Source organism: Alligator sinensis, unplaced genomic scaffold, assembly GCF_000455745.1.
Source record: "Alligator sinensis unplaced genomic scaffold, ASM45574v1 scaffold531_1, whole genome shotgun sequence".
In the NCBI taxonomy this organism is placed as follows: domain Eukaryota; kingdom Metazoa; phylum Chordata; order Crocodylia; family Alligatoridae; genus Alligator; species Alligator sinensis.
The window spans coordinates 1,345,838-1,366,465 of record NW_005842173.1 but is presented as its reverse complement, the minus strand read 5'-3'; the positions used below and the strand labels follow the sequence as shown (position 1 = coordinate 1,366,465).

The following is a 20,628-nucleotide window of genomic DNA, read 5'->3' as shown; positions in this document are numbered from 1 at the left end:
TCCCTACAGTATTGGGAAATGTTCCTTAAAGTGGCTTGACTTCAGAGAGAGGAAATGAAAGGAGTTGACTGCAGGCACTCATGTTATATGGTTGCATGTATAGGTCACTGAATAAGGATGATCTGCTTCAGGCAATCTGGGCCTAAATGCCACATCCTAAAAGACAGACAAGGTCTTTGGGTAAACTGATATACTTTATTAGACCAACTCAAATAGTTGGAAAAAATTCTTCTTTGCAAGCTTTCAGGTACAAATTCCTTCCATCAGCCTGACGAAAGGTACTTGTACCCGAAAGCTTGCAGAGAAGAATTTTCTCAACTATTTAGGTTGGTCTAATAAGATATATCAAATTTACCCAAAGAACCTTATCTGCCTATGTGCGTAGACCAACACAGCTACAACCTCCAGCCCTATAATTTCCTCAAAGAGTGGTGTTATTGCAGTTATCTAATACCAGGAGTGAAGAATCTTCCTCTGGTATTGGCTGTAATTAGAGACAGGATGTCAGACTAGATGCACCACCGGGCAGTTCTTAAGCGCTCTGACGATTGTATTGAGAATGCCTAACTCGTGTCAGTGGTGACCAAAAATGGATTTTATAACTGGTCCCTGGAATGAAAGCTTATATGTGGCTAATCAGGAAATAGCATACACTGCAGGCAAGCTAATATACCCCCTATGCAGAATTACCCCTATGGATGACAGCCATTAAGTGAAGTGAATTTTAGATTGAGCTGCAGGAATTTTCTAATCTGCAGTTAGACACACAGTTCCCAAGGTGTAATGCAGTTTAAGAACCGAACCGGTTTTCATGTAAAACAGTTTGAAAGGTATCAATGCTCCATTGAGCCAGCGGGTTCTGTCATTTTACATGCAATTTGCTTCAAATGTAAGTGTCAGAAGCATTCTGGGTATGGTGCTATTGTGATTTGGTTTGAATAGGTTTCTAATGGCTTCACCCTTTCACTTTGGCTGAAGTGTTTAGAAATTGCAGTAGTTAGGTTTCCATTCAGCCCCCAGACAAAAGCAGAATCAGGTGACAATGTGAGGATCTTTATGGAGAAAACTGTTTTTTTGACTGCCAGGCCAGTGTTTTTAGAATCACTAATGGTGTGAAATCAGGATCAAGAAAAACCAGAGAATCAGCAATCCTTCCTGAACATCTCAGCTTTTAACACAATTATTTTTGCTAGACTGGTCCCCATTTGTGACCAGTAGAATTGCTTTGCATTGAAAATGGAGATTAAAGTTAATAACAGTGTTTCCTTCCAAAAAGAAGCCTCTTTTCCGTAATCCCTTTATTTTTATTCATATTTTGGCAAGTTAGCTTTAAAAAAAAATTAAAATCATAATAGAAATTGTAATGCAAGGAATTCAGTATGAAGTAAACAATCAAATGTACACAATGAACTAAATTAAGCCATGGTATAATTTTGCCAAAGATGGTTGCTGCAAGGATAAATCTGAATTCATTTCATTAAAGCCATGCGGATACTTTTATCATCTTAGTGCCTGATCTAAATCCCACTAATGTAGGAGAAAGACTTACCTTTTCGTCACTGAGCTTTGGATCGAGCCCATGCAGATAGAAACTGCCAAGATCAAAGAAGAAAGGGAGGCTAATGTTATTGTACAATTATTTTAATCACTTCTTTGAGTGAAACATTGCACAGATCCCTATTAAATCAGGACTTTGTTTAGATGAACATACCACCTGACTCCATAAATGCTTAAAGGGTGCTGAGGGAGTTGGCTGATGTGATTGCAGAGCGGTGGCCATTATCTTTGAAAACTTGTGGCTATCAGCAGAAGTCCCAGATGATTGCAAAAGGGCAAGCAGGGCCCATCTTTAAGAAAGAGAAGAAGGAGTATCCAGGGAACTACAGACCAGTCAGTCTCACCTCAGTCCCTGGAAAAAACATGGGGCAGGTCCTCAAGGAATCTACTTCTAAGCACTTGGAGGAGAAGGAGATGATTAGGTGCAGTCAGTGTGGATTCACCAGGGGCAAGTCATGCCTGAGCAATCTGATTGCCTTCTGTGATGAGATGACTGGCTCTGTGGATGCAGGGAAAGCCATGGGTGTGATATATCTTGACTGTAGCAAGGCTTTTGATACCATCTCCCACCACATTCTTGCAAGCAAGCTGAGGAAGTATGAGTTGGATGAATGGACTGTAAGGTGGATAGAAAGCTGGCTGGATTGTCAGGACCAATGGGTAGTAATTAATGGATCAATGTCTAGTTGGGAGCTGGTATCAGTGGAGTGCCCCAGGGATCATTCCTGTCACCAGTTTTGTTCAATATCTTAATCAATGACCTGGAAGATGGGATGGAGTGCACCTTCAGTAGGTTTTCAGATGACACCAAGCTGTGGGGAGTAGTAAATACACTGAAGGATCGGGCTAGGATTCAGAGAGACCTAGACAAATTGGAGGATTGGACCAAAAGAAATCTCATGAGGTTCAGTAAGGACAAGTGCAAAGTCCTGCACTTAGGACAGAACAATCCCATGCACCGGGACAGTCTGGGAGCTGACGGGCTGGGCAGATGCTCTGCAGAAAAGGCCTTGGGGATTACAGTGAACAGTAAGCTAAATATGAGCCAACAGCGTGCCCTTGTTGTGACAAAGGCTAACAACATAACAGGCTGCATTAGCAGGAGCATTGCCAGCAGATCAACGGAAGTGATTCTTCTCCTCTACTTGGCACTGGTGAGAACATATCTGGAGTACTGTGTCCAGTTTTGGACCCCCCACTATAGAAAGGAGGTGAACCAGTTGGAGGGCAGTGGAAATGGTTTGTGGGCTGGGACACCTGATTTATGAAGACAGATTAAGGGAACTGGACTTATTTAGTCTGGAGAAGAGAAGACTGAGAGGGGATTTAATAGCAGCCTTCAACTACCTAAAGGGGGACTCCAACGAGGATGGAACTGGACTGTTCTCAGTGAGGACAGAAGACAGGACAAGGAGCAATGGGCTCAAGTTGCAGCAAGGGAAGTTTAGGTCAGTTATTAGGAAAAACTTTCTCTCTAGGATTGTAGTAAAGCACTGGAACAGGCAACCCAGAGAGGTGGTGGACTCTCCATCCTTGGAAGTTTTTAAGACCCGAGTAGACCAATCCTTGGCTGGGATGATGTAGTTGGGGCTGGTCCTGCTTTAAGCAGGAGGTTGGGCTACATGGCCTCCTGAGGTCCCTTCACACCCTCATTTTCTATGATGTTTTGATTCTGTGATACAATTTGAGTTGATTGTGCAATCTACAAATAAATGCCTGCATTTCCACAAGTTCTGTGAAACAAGCCCTTTTTGTTCCCAAAGGAATTATGGGTCTTGGGTTTAAAATTCATTTTAATTTCATGTTTTTTCTGCCTGGCTTTTTGATTTTTTTTGTGATATGTATCCATGCACTTTATTATTGCACATATTGTTGGTATTTCTGGGTATCTACCTCATATGAACTTTGGAAACTGAAATTATCCTTCAGGCATAAGAAAGCTAATTGGAAGGCTGTGACCCGTGGAAATGTCTGTTTAAGCTACTATTTAGATTTTTCATTGCTCTTCAATTGCTCTCCGAGGGCTGGAGACTTAATATCCCTGTGCATGAGTGCTGTACAGTAAATGAGAAACATTGAACTTATTGGGTTTAATCTGTCATTTCTTGAGCCCTCCTGGAAAATCTCAGCGTGGAAAAAAAGGTTAAGGTGCTACTGACCACTTTATTATAATACCCAATTAAGCACAGAAATGCCCAGCCAAATTGTGTTTTACTTCTGGGAAGTCGGCATGTTTTTAGAAGAAATGGGTAGACGCGGCATTGACCTGTGGCTCCAGAGAGCTGGGTTCTAGTTTTGGCTTTACCACTGTCTTGCTAAGCCATTTTGTGCCTCCTTGTGCCAGGCTGGGAAAATGCCATTTATCCCTTTCTCAAAGTGGTTTATGATCTACTGCTGAACTAGGTAGTGGTATGATGAAACGTGCTATTAAACCTTATTACTAAACCAATGATAGCGTTTAATAAACACAGTATTAAACACTATTAATAATAATAGTATTGTGCCAGCGCTGAAGGAAACTGAAGTCCTTTATTTCTCCGAAGAATGGGTTCAGCATAAGCGGGGAAGCCTTCCACCAGTATAGCTCTGCCCCAGCGAGATACAAATCCCTTTCTTTGCTTGTTTAGGCAGGTTTGACCAGTACAGAATGACAGTGCTGGGTTTTGTGATCTGAATCCTTTCCTACTACCAACTGGACGTGGCCCATGACATTCAGTTCACACATGCCACCAAGCAGTCACTGGACGGGAATAACTTTCAGGTCCCATCGAGCTGAATGTGAGCCAGTAACCTAGCAACAAACCCCTTTATTGTGCAAAACTTGTGTTTATTTATTTACCGACATTTGGACTGGGAGTATTGGCCAACCCTATTTTTTCCGGGTCCTAATCAGTTCTACGTTGTAGCATAGCAACAGCCGTTAAGTCCTTGGGAGGTCCCATGGAGTTGTTACAACGTATCTTTTCTTGGCCAGTCTAGTTTAGAGAAACAAGGCCCTTAATGTAGTTAGGTCTGATTCGTGCTGCCGGGAAAATGGTGTTGACATTTCCTTCTGGGAAAGAAAGTGTGTAAAAACAAATAGTTCTGGTTAACAGAAAAGCGTCGTAACGGAGATGGAGCTGTATTGTCCCGTATCATTATCCGTCCCCACCCACTCATCATGAGGCTTTCCCATAAAGGTGTAGGGGGTAAGTAGCAAAACAGATGAGAAATTCTTCCCAAATGAAATTCATGATAGAGAGAAGTGTGTATGTGTGTGCACGCACATGTGTGCATGTGTGTATGAGCATATGTGTGCGTGCAGGGGGGCGGGGAGGGAAGGGGATGGAGGCACACACCCTCATAATTGCTTTTATATTTCTCTCTCTTTTTCTGTCTACTGGTTGGTCTACATAGGTTTGTGATCTTAGGCATTCTTCCAGCTAGATAACTGTAGTCCTTTGTTTCAAGTGTTACAGGGACATATTGCTGAAACCCCAGGTTCAAACCTTCCTTCTAGCCAGAGCCAACTAATTTATCCCAGCGCTTGAGTACTGGTGAGTAAAAGATACCAAGGCTCACACTTGCAGTCTATATGAAGTACAAAATGGAAACATATTGCATACAAGGCAAAAAAGTGGATCTTAAATATGCTTTCCTTGTGAGTACAAAGTCTCGAGCTGAGGCCCCTTTAGAATCAGAGGAATAGGGCAGGAGACTCATTAATTGTGAACTGCATGGTTTGTAGTTTGGGAAAGAGCCTGGGTGGAGCAGCACAGCATGCTTGAAATTGCTCCTCTCAGGCATGTTCAGTTTATGGTTGTAAACACGACCAGGGTTGAACAAAGAAATATTAGACATAGATAGCAGGAAAACTTACATACACAGCTTGCGTGCAATGTTTAATCTCCATTGTGACCCCATTGCTTGTCCTTCTGTCTTCTGCATTAAGCAATGAATCCATGTCACGCATACATTTTAACTTCCCACAATGTTTTTCTCCCCAAGAAGAGGTCTGCAAGGTTTTTCTGGGTCATTCACGAGTGTGGCTCCCTATCTACCTAGCGTACATTAATTGTTCTTTCTTTCTGTTTTCCAGGTCGTGGCAATGCACTCAGACTGCGTCTTCAAAAAAGAGCAAGAGGCGTGTCTGGAGAAAATCAGAAGAGTGACTGTGCTGAATCCCATGAATGATTCCTCCCCAGGTGAATTCCAGTCTGGGGTGGAGATATGCATCTTGAATGAATGCTTTCCAGAGCTTTCCTTTTATTATGTGTGGGAGGGACACACAATACATTACAAACAAGTTGGTATACGAAGGTTACCAACTGAGGTGAAATTAAGGAGAATAGACATTAAAAGGGAATATGCTTTCTTCCATTAGATAGGTGCTTTTAGGGACCTGATCCAAACCCTACTGAAGACACTTGAAAGGTATTAGATCAATCCCTGTGTTCTTTAGGAGCATCAGGCACCAGCCACTATTGGAGACCGACTAGTCTATTAAGCCTGTGGACAGATATAAATTGTATCGGCTTCAGTTTATGTTGGCGTAAGATATTCTGATGTAACTGTTATGTCTGTTCCTAAAGCAGTATAAGTAGAGTGAAACCCTTGCACTATCAACACTGTTTCAAACAAATTTGAATGTAGGGATATTTATCTCATTTATATTGCTAGGGAAACAAGCAGCTTTAAATTAGAAGAGCTGATATGCCCTCCCAAGTACTGAATCCCTACCTACCACCTTTTACAGTAGTTTAAAGGAGGTGTATAGTGAAACCCCTAATGTCCCCTTTGTTTGACCATGTTTCCACTCCAAAAGTGTCAAGGCAGGGTTTGGGAGGCTGTCCATTAGCTCTTTGCCACCAGATCATCTTTTGCTGTAGGTTAAGTTTCCTGGGGCCAATTTAGCTGGCTTTTATGGGCAGAATCAGGTAGTGGCCCAGTGCAAAGTGGTCCCGTTGGAATCGTGCAGTTCAGCTTGTACAGCAGCAGCAGCAGGAGCCTGCTCTGTTGTGCAGCTACTTGCTAGCAAACTGAATGCTTGATGAAACCAGAGCAGAACACAGGGGACACCTTTCATTTTACCCACAGGCTTGCCCTATTATTTTTGAGATCCACCCTAGTCTTCTCTGGTGCCATAAATGTGGGCAAGTGAGAGAAAGCTTTGCTCCCCTGGAGACCTCTATGTGCAATTACTTGTGGTAATACCAAATGATCAGTTGGCAGTTGCTTAGATGTGGAAATCTCTGGGATGGAAGAAACCATTAGATCACCTACTCCTTCTTCTTGCATAACACAACCTGGAGTGTTACGCAGTTATTCCTCAGCCATTATCTTTGAGAACAGAGTGCATTTATCAGCCTGTTCACTGATTTTTTTTTTCTCTTACATGCCTAAGGAACTCAACTCTGGACAGAGTTAGGACTGGAGCTACCACCACTGCTACGGGGCCATTGTGTCTACAGAGTCCTTCCTCACACAGGAAGGAAGTGATCTCTAAAGACCCCATAAGCCCTTGGACTCCCCTTGGGATTGCAGGGAGTGGTAGGGGCTGCTTACTCAATGCCCCCTTCCTCTCCTTGAGTAACTGGGTGGGAAGGATGTCAAGTGGGAACAAGCTATGGGTGCTTTTAGGGGAGAAAGCTGCATGCATAAAGGTAATAATATGTATTCATCCCCTAGCCAAGACTCTAAATGCATTTGTTCTCAGCCTCTGGGAGGGTAGTAAAGTACTGGAACAGGCTACCTAGAGAGGTGGTGGATGCTCCATCCTTGGAGGTTTTTAAGACCCAGGTAGACAAAGCCTTGGCTGGGGGGATCTAGTTGAGGATGATCTTGCTTTGAGCACAGGGTTGGACTAGGTGTGACCTCCTGAGGTCCCTTCCAGCCTCATTTGCTATGACTCTGTGATTCGATGTCCAATAGGAATTCCCACACCTAATCAGACTAATGGCCAGTTTCCTGATTCCAGTGCTAGCTAGTACCGGATGATTCACAAGAAGGTGCAAGAATCGTTGTAATGGAGATTTACGGTATTATCTGCCCATGGGTCTTGTCCTGCTCCATCGAGATAGGGTGCATTGTGTTGGCACTCCAGCAGCCTTCTCAAGGTTCAAATGAAGTCTGTCATTTGATCCTCTCCCTCAGCCTTGAACTCTGCAAATAAATCTAGGTGCCGCTATTCTTTGGACACTTGCTGGGGTTTCATTTAGGCGATCCAGGGTGCGTCTACATGTTCATGAATGCACTTTAAATACGGTACATTTACTTTAGTACTTCCTTAATAAAGTACTAACTAAATGTGCTGTACCTAGACGTATTGCACAGTAGCACCGGCGCACGGTTATTTAGTGATACTTACTGGGCATTAGCCTAATAACACTGTGCAGTAGGCTATGAGCATAGTTTTTGCCATGACACGCTATTGAGCAGTGTTATTAGGCCAATGTGTAGTAAACATCTTGTGTAGACGTGTCCCCAGCGAAGGAAACAGAAGTTGCTGTATTTCACTGCCTTAAGGTCTGCCTGAACTGCTATCAAACTGGGAAACACAGGTGTTAAATTGACTGTTCCTAACACAATAGTGTATTTGCTTTGACAGTACTTATGCAATACTTTCAAACGTAAACTAATTAATTCCCAGGTTCTCTTGGGAGATGCAGTATTATAATCCTTTTCACAGAGCTGGGGGAAAAGGAGATAAAACATTCAAGTGATTTAGTGAAGGTCACACAGTAAGATATTAGCAACGTCAGGCTTAGAGCTGCAAAAAAGATTAAATGAAAACAGGTTATTCACTGAAAACTACAGTTTCAGGGTAGCTGAATCGATTTCCCAAATTTGAATTTGGTGAAGAGTTTGGGGCAAAAAAACAATAAAATAAAGTAGAAATGAAGTGTTTGACTTGTTTTGTAATCTCAGGAATTTGGCTGATTTTTCAGGTTAATCTGAAATGAAGCTTTGGCTTGTTTTTCTTTAAGCTTGATTTGACCACAGAAGCAAAAAAATCAATTTTTCACACAGCTTGGCTAGGTATGGCTAGGTGGTTGATTCCTTAAATCAAGCCATGCCTGTGTCCTTTAAATTATACTTTTTGGAGTAACTTTAAACAACAACAAGGGGTTCAGTCATACCTTCTGCTAAACAGCATATGCTGTACAGAACCTCATTCTTCACTGGCATAGATTGGCCTTGCTCCATTATTGAAACTGTTAGTTTACAGTGGTCGAGGATTGGATCCTCTACAGTATCTAGAAAAGGATATCTGGGAGTTCATATGCAATACTGATCCTGCACAGATCTGCAGTGTGTGCTGAGAACCCAGAGGAAGGATTGCCTGTAGGTGTAGTCCCATCTGCTGCGATTGTGTCTATGCCATTGTGAGATGTTAACACAATGCTTGAGTGGTGAATTTACAAAGTCGGAAAGAGAATACTAGTGATAGATCTAGCTAGTTAGGGGTCTTATTACACCTTATGCTCCGAGATGCACAAATGTTGATCGGTGTTAGTGTTAGCTTGGAGTTTGGAGCAGTTGCACCCTTAGTCTAGAAACCTTCTGTGACCGTCCCCCACCTGCACAGCTGTGACTTGCCACTGGAGGCCTGGTGAGCAGGGGCAGGACTAGGAGCTGTAGCTGTGAGTTGCTCCTAGAAGGCTGGTGAGACAGGACAGGTTTCTATCCCTGCTCTGTGGGTAGGGGTGTGTGAGATCCTGGGATACTGGAGGACTTCAACTTGACAGCACATTTGTGGGCAGTGGCCACATCTTAAAGGAACAGGAGCTGGGTGGTACGGATCAGAGATAATTCTGCCCTGGAGTGGCATACTAACAAGTGCTTAAAACCACTTTAAGGTGTTAATGTGTGGACTACCCAAGGGTTAAGTGCTCCAGGACCTGTCCAAAATTACCTTGTAACAAGGCCCTAGGGAGTCATATTTCTACCAAAAGTGTTGTTTTAAGATCCAGTTGTAAGTGGGAGTTTTGTTTTGGGAGAGAAAGAGAGTTAATGCCAGTATTATATCTAAATCCTACAGTAGTCACATTAGGCCAGATTTTGTTCTACCTCTTAGGGCTGTGTGTAGATGAAACGAGGGGCATGTGTCCACGGCACTATAAAAGCAGGCTAAATGCTTTTGCACTGCTTTAATGGTGTCAGTGTTTGCATGCCTTGGCGGTATATTGTACAGTAATTCCAGCTGCTCTAGGAAATTCAGCAGCACAATGCACCCTAAATGACTCGGGGCGCAGCAAACTAAGACCCTGAGGAGGAGTTTTAGTTTGCTGCCCCTACAGTCGTGGAGTGAAGCACTGAGCTCTGTGCAGATCAGAGGCTCTGCAGGAAGCCCTGCAGGCAGCCTGGCAGCAGCCCAGGAAAGCAGCTTCACCCAAAAAAGTGGGGAGCCTGATTTCCGCCCCCCACCACTATACACTATATAGTGTATAAGACAGTGCCTAAGCTGCACAGGGGCCCAGTGCTTCTCTCCACAGCTGCAGTACCCCCTGGGACTGCCCAAGCTGGGTGCCTGCAGATGAGTGCTGCCTGGGGAGGGGAGGGTGAGCACCAGTCTTCCTCCCCTCCTTAGCCCAGGGACCGCTCTGCCTGCTGGCAACTCGCCCTCCCCTCCCCGCCAGAGAGGCAGGTAAGTCAGCAGGGTGGTGTGCATGACACATGGATTTAATCAGCCCTAAATTGAAGCAATGTTTTTTTAAAACCCACCACTTTAATTTAGGGCCCCTGTTTCGTCTGCACGTGCCCTAGGTGATAAAATGATGCTTAAATGTGAGTCTATTTGACTATACTACAGAGTCCCTGAAAAATAGTTAATGCAAAAGGTGGATACATCCTCCTTCTCCTTGCTGCTTTTTTTTTGTTACTGCGTAAAGGGGAAGATGAGGGTGTGTTACAAAAGTAGAGACATTAATGGCTTTTCATGGACCTGAACGGGGTGGGATAGACTCACCCTTAGGTAGCTAAGTCCATTTAGATTCCATCCATCCATGAGTGGAGTTGAATTTAGTCTTTTCTGTCTAGTCTGAATCTCACAGCATCACCGATTATTGTTCTTCATCCCCTATCCTAAAATATGTAGTTGTGCTGTCTGCTTTAAAGAAGGCCATTTTAGAGAGGCTGGAAACGGGCTTTTCTCTGGGACTATAGAGGATAGGATTAGGAATAGTGATCATAAACTGAAATGATGGAAATTTAGGTGGGAGATTTCTGACCATGAGGGTGGTCAAGCATTGGAGTAGGCTACCTAGGGAATTTGTAGACTCTCCATCCTTGGAGGTTTTTTAAGAGCAGGTTAGACAGACACGTGACTGGGATGGTTTAGTCAGGGATGATCCTGCCGTGAGCAGGGGGGGTAGACTAGATGACCTTGTGAGATCCCTTCCAGCCCTACTTTCCCAGGATCCTAAGATACTGGACTCTAATTTAGAAGGGAGCATATGTCAATGGTGAGCAAAGTGATCCCCATTGCAAGTACACACTGGTTTTCTGGAGGGTCCCAAGAGATGGCTCCAGCTTTTGGAAATGAGTGCAGGAAGAATCAAAAAAAGGTTAAACTATCAAAAAAAGGGTAAACTCTTTCATAAAGCAGCGTTGTAAAATGTTCCTAGCTTGCTCCGATCCCTCATGGTGTTGTCAGCCTGCTTCATTTCTCTTTCATAAGAACAGCTTGTTAGCCCTGCAGAGCCAACCACAGCTGTGGAAGAGCGAGCTGGGGTCTACTGTGACTCATGCTGTAATCAAGGGACTTGTTAACTAATTGCCACGTGCAGCATCCTTATTAGTGTTGATGGTGTGCGAGCCGGAAAAGAAGTACTGATTGACTTTACCTTCCTGATTACATTAGCAGCAATTGTCCTTCAAAGGAAACCTAAATAACCCTAGCTTTTTCATGCACACGAGGCACTTCTACATGTTCATTAAGGCTCTGTGGTTACCGTGCATTTAATTTAGCACTTGTATAACCAGGTACTAAACAAATGCACAGTAATCAGAGTTACTGCGCAGTAGCACCAGCGAATGCCTTTTTAGCGACGCTACTGCTCAGTAACATCATAATACCGCACAGCCGCATATTAGCACTGTTCGCGGTGTGACGCTCTACTGCACCGTGTTGTTCAGCTGCTGCTCAGTGAGTGTCTCATTGAAACCCATTGTAACTTGAGGCAGCGAGACCCTGTTAACTCTTTGTGTAGAAACAGATGTCAACAAATGAAGCGGATCAGCTGTGTAGGGATGTGTCCTGGCCCAGCCGGTCCACTTCATTGGATGAAATGTGCACTCTCTGTTGCTCCACCTGTTGATCTTGCAGGACATTGGGAACATGTTCCTTGCTTCCAGAGGCACGCCCCCGGCAACCCCTGGGATTCCCAGGATCTCTGGAGCACAGGTTTGTCTCTGAAAGTGGAGAACCCATTTTCCCTGCTTCCAGAGATGCACCATGGAGATTGGCAAGACCATGTCTCTGCAAGCAGGAAAATCCTGGTGGGGGAGAGCTGATCCTGCCTAGGAATTCCCAGGGCGCCCAAGACCAAGCTCTTCAAGACCGAGGATTGCCTGTCTGGGGTGGTGGGAGCATGGGAGCGGCTCCAGCTGCCTGTGTTCACTCTCTATAAAAGAAATAGATGTCCGCTAGAATAAAGCACTGCAATTTATTGCTACCTTTTATGGCACAAAAGCAATGAAAGCAGATGTCTGTTTCCACCCCTAGAGACAGGGTATGTCTGCTTGTTTTCTGGTGGTACAGCACCGAACACAGTGGGGTCCTCATCCGTTTTGGGGCTCAGAGGCACTGCTACTGCAGCTAAGATGTAATCATTAAAGATGGAGCCCCCACAATGTTATTTTGCAGGACTGCTCTTTAGACTATCACGTCAGTCAAAGAGGCACGAGGCATGCATAACACAGGCGTTATTTAGTTGTTTTTAGCAGGGAAGGTGTGCAATTATCCCATGCTGAACTATATTATTAGTGAGTTTGGTTCTGTCAGAAAAGCTTGCACAAAACCAAAGAGCAGACTGTACAGGTGGTGTTTATCCTTTCTGAGCCTGTAAGAGCAAAAGAGGCCAAGAGGAAATGGGAGACAGCAAAATATATGCTCACGATTCTGGAGGACAATGCATAGGCTGGCTTTTTTCTGGAGTTGATTGTTTTTGTGAATGTGCAATGTGATCCTGGTGATTGTAATGGGGGTGTAGCAGTACAGATAGAAAAATACTGAGCAAGTCATTGTAATCAGGGAGGAATTGTATTTAAATGCTTTGCCTTTTCTGCAAATTAATGTATTTGGCCAGATTCTCGACTGGTAGTGGTCTTTTTACATTGCTCAGGTAGAGTCATGTGTTGATTTACACTGAGTCTTTGTAACCCCCTTGGAGGATTATGCAGAACTGCTGCCCATCTTTACATAACCTGGAAGTGAAAAAAAGATTATATAACAAAGCTGGCTGGGGATTGGTCTCAGTGCCTCAGGCTGTCCTTTCCAACCCCATGTTTCTCTCTTGTCCATTTGAAGTGATACATCCATTTCCATTAATTCTCATCAGTTCAGTGCCCTTGCCTCAATTGACAAACATATATGGCCCCGATTTCACAAGGCGCTTAATCACATTGCTTGCATTAAGCATCTGGCTAAGTCTCGTTGGCTTCAACAGAATTTATGCAGGTGTTTTTAAGTTGCTTTGAAGTCATTGAGACTTAAGCAAGTTCTTCAATTGAAACTGTGTGATTAGCAGCTTTTCTGAATAGAAGCCTTAAATATTTGCCATTATCTCCCTATATAGTAAGACAAGAATACAGCTCACAGAAGATTTGAAGACTCTCATTCCTTGTGCTTTGACTACCTTAGCAGTAGTTTCTGTCAGAGAGTTGCTAGACCTGGAAAGAAATGTTGTACTAGGCCACGCAAAGTGCCTTCCTTGTTAGCATTACTTCTGGAGAACCTTGGAATAAAAAAAAAGAATAAAACACATGATTAAATGTCTTTTTTTGTAAGCACCCATTACATGCAGAATAAGTAAGAACAATACAAGTGAAGTAGGCATGGAGTGGTATGCGATTACATAAATTAGAGTGATATAATCCTTTAGAAAGAAAACTCTTTTGGAAGCCTGATTGGGTTTTGCTATGAAATGTGCAGTTGGTATTATTTTTAATTATCCTTTTATGGAAAGTGCTGGTTTGTCATCCTTGGAGATTGAAGTGCTCCATGGATCATTTGAGTAGACATAGTGTATTCAACAAGCAGCATCAATACCCAAAACAGTGGTTTCCAGTCTGTGGTATGGGTACACATTAACAAATTTATTATAATTACTTTATATGACACAAATTTGCTGGTGGTACTTAAGGTTGCATTGTTTTAAATTGGTGGTGCACAATCTGTCAGTTTGGGAACCGCTGTATGACACTTAGCCTCACCTGTGCCCCATCTCCACAACGAATCAGTCCTTCAGCTGATACTGCCAGATCTGATAAAAGTCTGGTTTTCAGTGCCCACAAGAAAATGAATTTGCTGGATACCAAACTGAGTAGACTGCAGCTTTTCTTCAGAGGCTAATGACAAAATGGGCAGTTATTGCTAGCTCTGGTATTGGTTTTATAGTAGAAACAATTGTCTACTGTGCTGCAGACTTAGATGACCCAATCTATTTCATATAATTCACTGAACAGTGTAGTAAAAATGTGTTTTTAGTGTTAACTCCAGCTGGGTTATAGCTGCTGATCTCAAATGATAAGGTTCCTATCTGTTGTTGCTAATCCCTTCCCTTCTTCAGTGGATCAGCTGCTTTTCCAAACTCAGAAGCATTGTGACTGCCCATCACCAGGGCTAACCTGCGAAGAATGCCTGGCTTGCAACACCAGTGACCATGCAGGACAGATGAAGGCATTGGTGATGCGTAGCAGATACACACAGGTGCAAGTGCACCCCTTGAGATTGGCCATGCACCCCCCCTGGAAGCACCAGCTGCAAAACTGGAAGTGCACTTCTAGTTTCGCTGCTGGCTTGGCAATTGGCCACTGGGGGTCCATCCCGCCCCCCCAGGTCAGTGATCAGCCATGGGGGACCTCCCCCCCATCAGCAATCTGGTGCTCCCCGAGACTCGGGAGGAACCAGCCACCCATGGATGAAAGTCCTGACATTGAAGACTGTTTAGTATAGACAGCACCTACTACATGGAGTCTGGAGTTGTGCTGGCTTGCTTCCATAAGTTAGAGGGTTTGGTTTGACTCTACCACAAATTGAATCTCCACATTGAAACCTGAGATTTATCTAACCAACCCATCTTTTGACATGAGCTGCCTTGTTACCTGAGTGCTGACACAGGTTGGAAGGAGCATGTGCTGCACTTTCTCCTTTTTTTGAAGCAGACAGTTCTCAGGACAGCACAGAATTGATAGAGGTGATTTTTTAAAATGCCAGTTTATGAGAAGGAGAAACCAAAATTGCATTACATTTGATTCTGGCCAGTTGGAGAACCTACTGGGTGCACCTACATGTGCAGTTAGCACCTAGCAATAAACTCCAGCATGGTTTGCACCTGAGTTTCTTGCTCCCAGGTGCAGCATTTACATGTGCACCCAGGACTGCAGCACGTTGAGCTGAGGGTTTGGGGGGTTAGCCTGCCAACCTGGAGCTGCTCCACCCCAGCTTAGTGTGCTGCAGAGGGGCTGGCTGGGGCACAAGCATGTTATAGTGTGGGGCTAGCCAGCAGGCAGCCCCCTCATGCCCTAGCCAGCCCCAGTCACTATTTACACGTGAATTTTGGTGCACATAACTACTCCACTGTAGGATAGTACTTGTCCTTGACAGTACTATCCCACAGTGGAGTGAATTCATTTAGTGCACTCTAATATGGGCACTACAGGTGTGTGAAGCAGGCTCTATTTTATTCGGATTTGGATTTGGCCTGAATCAAGGACAGTAGTTTGATTCATTGATTCGGATCACTGTCCCTGATTTGATTCGGCCAAATCTGAATCTGAAGATTTGATGCTGATTTGGAGAATCAGCAATGAAGCCATAGACACAGCTTTAAATGTTTTTTCTACATACCTCGAGGTGCCAGCATGGCTTGTGAATGCTGTGATGCTGGGCCAGATGGAGCTGTGTCTATGTCTGAATCTCCGATTCTTTCCAAATCTCTCTGAGTCAATTCAAAGGGCTCCGATTCGATTCGGAGAGATTAAAGGGTCCTCTGATTCAATTTGGATTTGGAGATTTGGCCGCCAAATTGGGCCAAATCTCTGCCGAATCAAAGCAGGGACCGAAGCTTCGCAAACCCTAATGGGCACATATGTAGATGGTGACACTTTTCTGCAGAGTTGATTAGTCAGCTCCACAGTAAAGCGTATGTGTAGGTGCCCCCACTGTTAGTTAACTTGACACTTAGGCAAAGGGGTATTATAATGCATCTGTGACATTCCAGCTGTATTTTAGAAGTGCAAAATGGAATATACTTAGTGCATGGACCTTGTGCTGCTGCTTTGCCGATCAGTGAATTTTAAAAGGACACAGTTAAAAAAGGATACAGAACAATCACCAAATGCACTCCCTCGATTTAGATAATTGTAGTTAATTTCTATGTCATGACAATCATAGTCATAACGGGCTGTGGTGGCAGAGTAGGCATTGCTTTCTTTGCTCCAGCTCTAGAAATATGGGTTTAGATCTCATTCTAGACTAGTGCTGATAGCCGCCTAGGTGACTTTGTTGTAAATAGGTACCTGCCTATTCAGCCTGGAGACTCCAAGGTTGCTAATTGTGATGTGAAGCACACTTCTTTTGTGCCTGCCATTGATTATTGAAAGCAATATGCCTGCATCATGTTAAGCGTGGGGCAGTAGGTTAGTAAATATTTGGCTGGAAATATTCAGCTGTAGCATTAGGAAAGATAGCTTACTTATTGGTGTTGCAGTAGCACCCAGTGCCCTAAATTCTGGATTAGGCTCTTGCATTAGGCATTAAACAAAGACAGAGCTGAGATGGTTCTTGCCCTAAAGAATCCCCAGTTCAAAGCTTGTCTAGACTTTAAGAAGATTTACTGGTATAAATTTACTAGCAATACTCTCAGAGGGTAGGTAGTCTGTGACTAAAACAGCTTTGTGTTTTGTTGCAGCATGTTGTTCAGAGCTGCAGCTCAAGGTTCTTAATACATCTCCTTTAAAAATAAATTATTCTATAGATTTTATACTTAGATAGATCTAGATGATCTTGTGATGTCCCTTCCAGTCCTAATGTCTATGAAATCTATATAGGTAGATATATAGAAGGCTATCACACACATGCACCTCCCTTAAAAATTTAAACCAAGAACTTCATTATATTAAATTGCACAATCAATCAAACATAATATTGAGAAAGTATAATACTTTGGACTCATCACAGATTTTTCATATTGAGTTTTCCTTAGCAACACTAAGCCTGATTACAGTGGGAATTGCATTTAATCATCTTATTTCTACCTTTTTTGTTCATTGGAGCCTTAAGGTATCATTTTCTTTGTTGAAAGGAACAAACAATGGGTCAATCTGTGGTCTGGTCAGGAGGGGTTGTGCAAGGATGCAAGAGGTAGAGAGATCCATCCCCATCCTTGCATAGTTTCCCTGAATTTCCATGGTAACCAAAGGGCAGAAAGGTCAAGGGAAGTGAGGCTGCATGATCAATACTCATGACCCTTTCCCCTTCAGTTTGTAGGCAAAGAAGGAGGAAGAAAAGACAGGTCCTTGGCTTTGCCCATAGATAGTTGACGTGTTAATTTATCACTGATAACAATAAAAAGACTTGTGTGGGTATGAAGCACAATCCCTTCTCTGGGATGCTCCTAGCAGGGCACATAAATTTTACCTAATTTTCCAGGCTAGAGTTTAAAGACAGAATCTCTAGAACAAAGGAAATTAAAATGGAAAGGACCTGCTCTCACGTACTTGTTCACTGGAATAGTTTATAATCTATTCTGAAGTGTCTTGTCCTGTCCACTCTAATTCTCTGTAACACATTACAGAAAAGTGGGTGAGATGCTTGGGTCTCTGCTGTTTAATATCCTCTATGGCTCTAGTGTGTCACCTGGCACTTGATATGAATTCTGCCACTTTGAATATTGGTATTTGAAGTTTAAAGTGTTCAGTGATGCTGTTAAAAAGTCTCTTTGCCCCCATCTCTCATACCGCTGATGCAGTTTGTCTTATGTTCTTTAAAAAGGACAATTTCCTTGACACGTGTGAAGCTGCCACAGGCATACTTTCCCCAGAAGCTGTTAGACAATGGCCACATACAGATATTCAGTGTCTATCAGGAGAATCACTGTTCTTATGGCAGAAAACAAAAATGTTGCAGATGTTCAGTAGATGTCCAGGCAAAAGTGATTGCTCCAGAAGAAAAATAATCTGGGAATAGAGTTAAATTACTCCCAGGAGAGTTTCTCCTGGGAGACTGAATATCTTAATGTTTTCTCTGGCTTATCTCCTCTAGGAGACCAGGATGAGTGGAACTAATGGAAAGGCTCCTGTGCCATGGTCATCCTGGTCCAGAAACGGTGTGGGGGGCAGCTGATCCCTTCTTCCCATAGACCGGAAAGAAGGGTAGGAATTCCCAGTGTGAGAAGGAGGCAGGTTCTTAGCCATGTTGCACCCTCTGATCAGCTGCTAAAGGCTTCTTCTTGCTGCCCAGGTGGCCCGGTGCAGAGCAGGGCAAGACAGACCTTTTTCTTGCTGCAGCAAAATGCCCGCAACATCATCCCGCATTGCTCTGGATCATCTCGGAGCAGTATGGGGTAAGGCAGGCTGCCACGAAAACTTGCCACAGTGGTTGAGTGTTCCCCCCACTCTCCCTGCACAAGGAGTGCAAGGATCAGGGCTATTCTTCTGCAGCAGGAACACCCCCCTCCTGCCAATCAGCTTCTCAGCAGCTGCCACTTGGCAGCCTGCCCCTTTCCCAGGCAGGAGGAGAGGACAGGCTATTAAGTCATGGCCTCCCCTCAGGGTAGGGTGGCTCTTGGAAGAGCCTTCTAGTGTCTCCTGGCTGGAGACCTAGCCTGAGAAGCTCGTCAGCCATGGGGCTGGAAGAACATCTGTGCAGTCCAGCTCCTGGGCTATTTTTCTGCCAGAAGAAATTTCTCGCGGTGGGAATTAATGTCTGTACGCAGCCCAGGACAAATGAGAGAACTCTTTCCACTCTCCTGTTAATGAGAAATTTCTGGTCTTTTCCCCCCCCCCCCCCCCCCCCCAACATCTTATCTAGCATGCAGGTTAAATGTAAGCCATTTTTAAAGCTATTTGCATTCTTGTTAGGGCAAAGAGATCAGGCAAAGAGAAAGGAAAAAGAAAAAAGGGGCACAAACAGTACAATCTGACAAACACTAGCTACACCCTAGAAGGGCAGGAACACAACTGAATTCAGTTGATGTGTCTACATGAGATGCTTTACTGTGCAGTAGGCTAATCTACTGCACAGTAAAGCATCACCATGTAACCGTGCACAGCAGCTACCATGCAGTAATGTAGTCTACTGTGCAGTTAACTAGTACCTCTAAATACAGATACTAAACCAACTGTGTAGTACTTACTGTGCAGAAGCTCTCATGTAGACACTCCAGCAGGGGAGTCGGTCCTGGTGCTGCTCAGCTCCCGGCTCCCCCCAGGAGCCAGGACCCAGGACCCAATCAGCACAGAGCCCGGTTCCCCCTCTACCCACCCCTGTCCTGGGCTCCTGTCTCCCCATAGAAGCAGGGAACCGTGCAGCTCCAGGCCTGGGGAACTCTTGCTTCCCTGCTTAGTCAAAGACTGTCTGGGAGTTGTCCCACTGGTGGGGCAGCTGGCAGTGAGGGGCTGAGAAACAGCTGCAGGGGAGGGGACACTTTCTCAGCCCCAGGGCATGGGGCTGAGAAACAGCTGCCTCTGCCCTGGTGTCCCTGCCAGCCTGCGGCTGACACCTGAAGGAGCCTAGAGTTCTCCCTGTCTTGCATATGGTAGAGCAGGGAAGGAGTATTCCTTCCCTGAACTGCTCCTGTCAGGAGCAAATTTGCTCCCAACCGCTGCATGTGTAGACATCTCTGCTCTCACAGAAAGCTTGCTACACAGTATTTTACTGTGCAGTTAGCTTTCTGTGCATTAATTGCACATGTAGATGCACCCAGTGCCTCATATGCTTGTCTCTGAGCCTATATTTTGTGCCAAGATGTTAGGATGATTGGTACTTTTGACAGGCTGATTAATACCTTGGTGCCGTAGGTATTTAATGATGGATCAAGGCAATTACCAACATCTCTCACTGTAATGTAAATGTGTGTTTTGGGAGCCAACCTGAAAGCACAGCAGCTTTGCTTTTGGTTCATGTATTTGCAAGCCCCCAGCAATATGCATGAGTTAAAAACATACTTTCTTCCTCTTGTTGTTTATCTCATTCAATAATATATCCATAGTGACATTTGACTTGGTGTGCCCTGGAGCTCTTTACCAAATGTTAACTTTTAATGTAAATTATGCACACTCGCACAGGGGTTGGGGGCAGGGGGCTAGAAAAAAGAACTAGGTTAATGATTTCTTCATATGCTATGTCAGGTGCAGTGCAGGCTACAATGGGGGCTTGATTCTCTTGCACTGAGAATGCACATCTGTTTCAACAGGAATGATGTGTGTGTAAGGAGCACTGGACTGCACTCCGCATTTAGGAGTTGATGAGGTCTCCAGGAGCAGATTGTTGAATCCTGGTAGACTGTCACCCAGAAGTGTTCTGCCAGTTCCAATCTGTCTGGTGATACCCCCTTGCATTGCTGATTACATTAATGGCCTGATTTCCAGAGGCACTGAAAGCCCAAAGCTCCCATAGCAGCTGCTTAGCACTTTCAGAAATCAAATCATACATTTATTGCTTACCTGGTCAGTAGGATTGCAAGGGTCAATTGTGTAGCTCCTTCTCAGAAAAGCCCAGCAGAACAAAGCAAATGGATCATCAGCAAAACAGAAAACAAAGAGATAATGACTCTTGATATGAGATTTGGAAGAAGAAGTGGCAAGATGGGAATAATTTTAATGCCTTTCAGCAGAAAATAAACAGTCCAGGTGTTAGAGAGAGCTGCA

At 44.1% G+C, this 20,628-nt stretch overlaps 1 protein-coding gene across 1 annotated transcript in view; it reads left to right on the top strand.

The window, feature by feature from the left end:
- Window positions 1-20,628, top strand: part of ADCYAP1R1 (ADCYAP receptor type I) — a 133,500-nt gene that overhangs the window by 12,951 nt on the left and 99,921 nt on the right. The window contains exon 2 of the mRNA XM_025206814.1: window positions 5,636-5,741. Coding sequence (XP_025062599.1) covers window positions 5,636-5,741 — 106 coding nt within the window. The remainder of the gene's footprint in view (window positions 1-5,635; window positions 5,742-20,628) is intronic.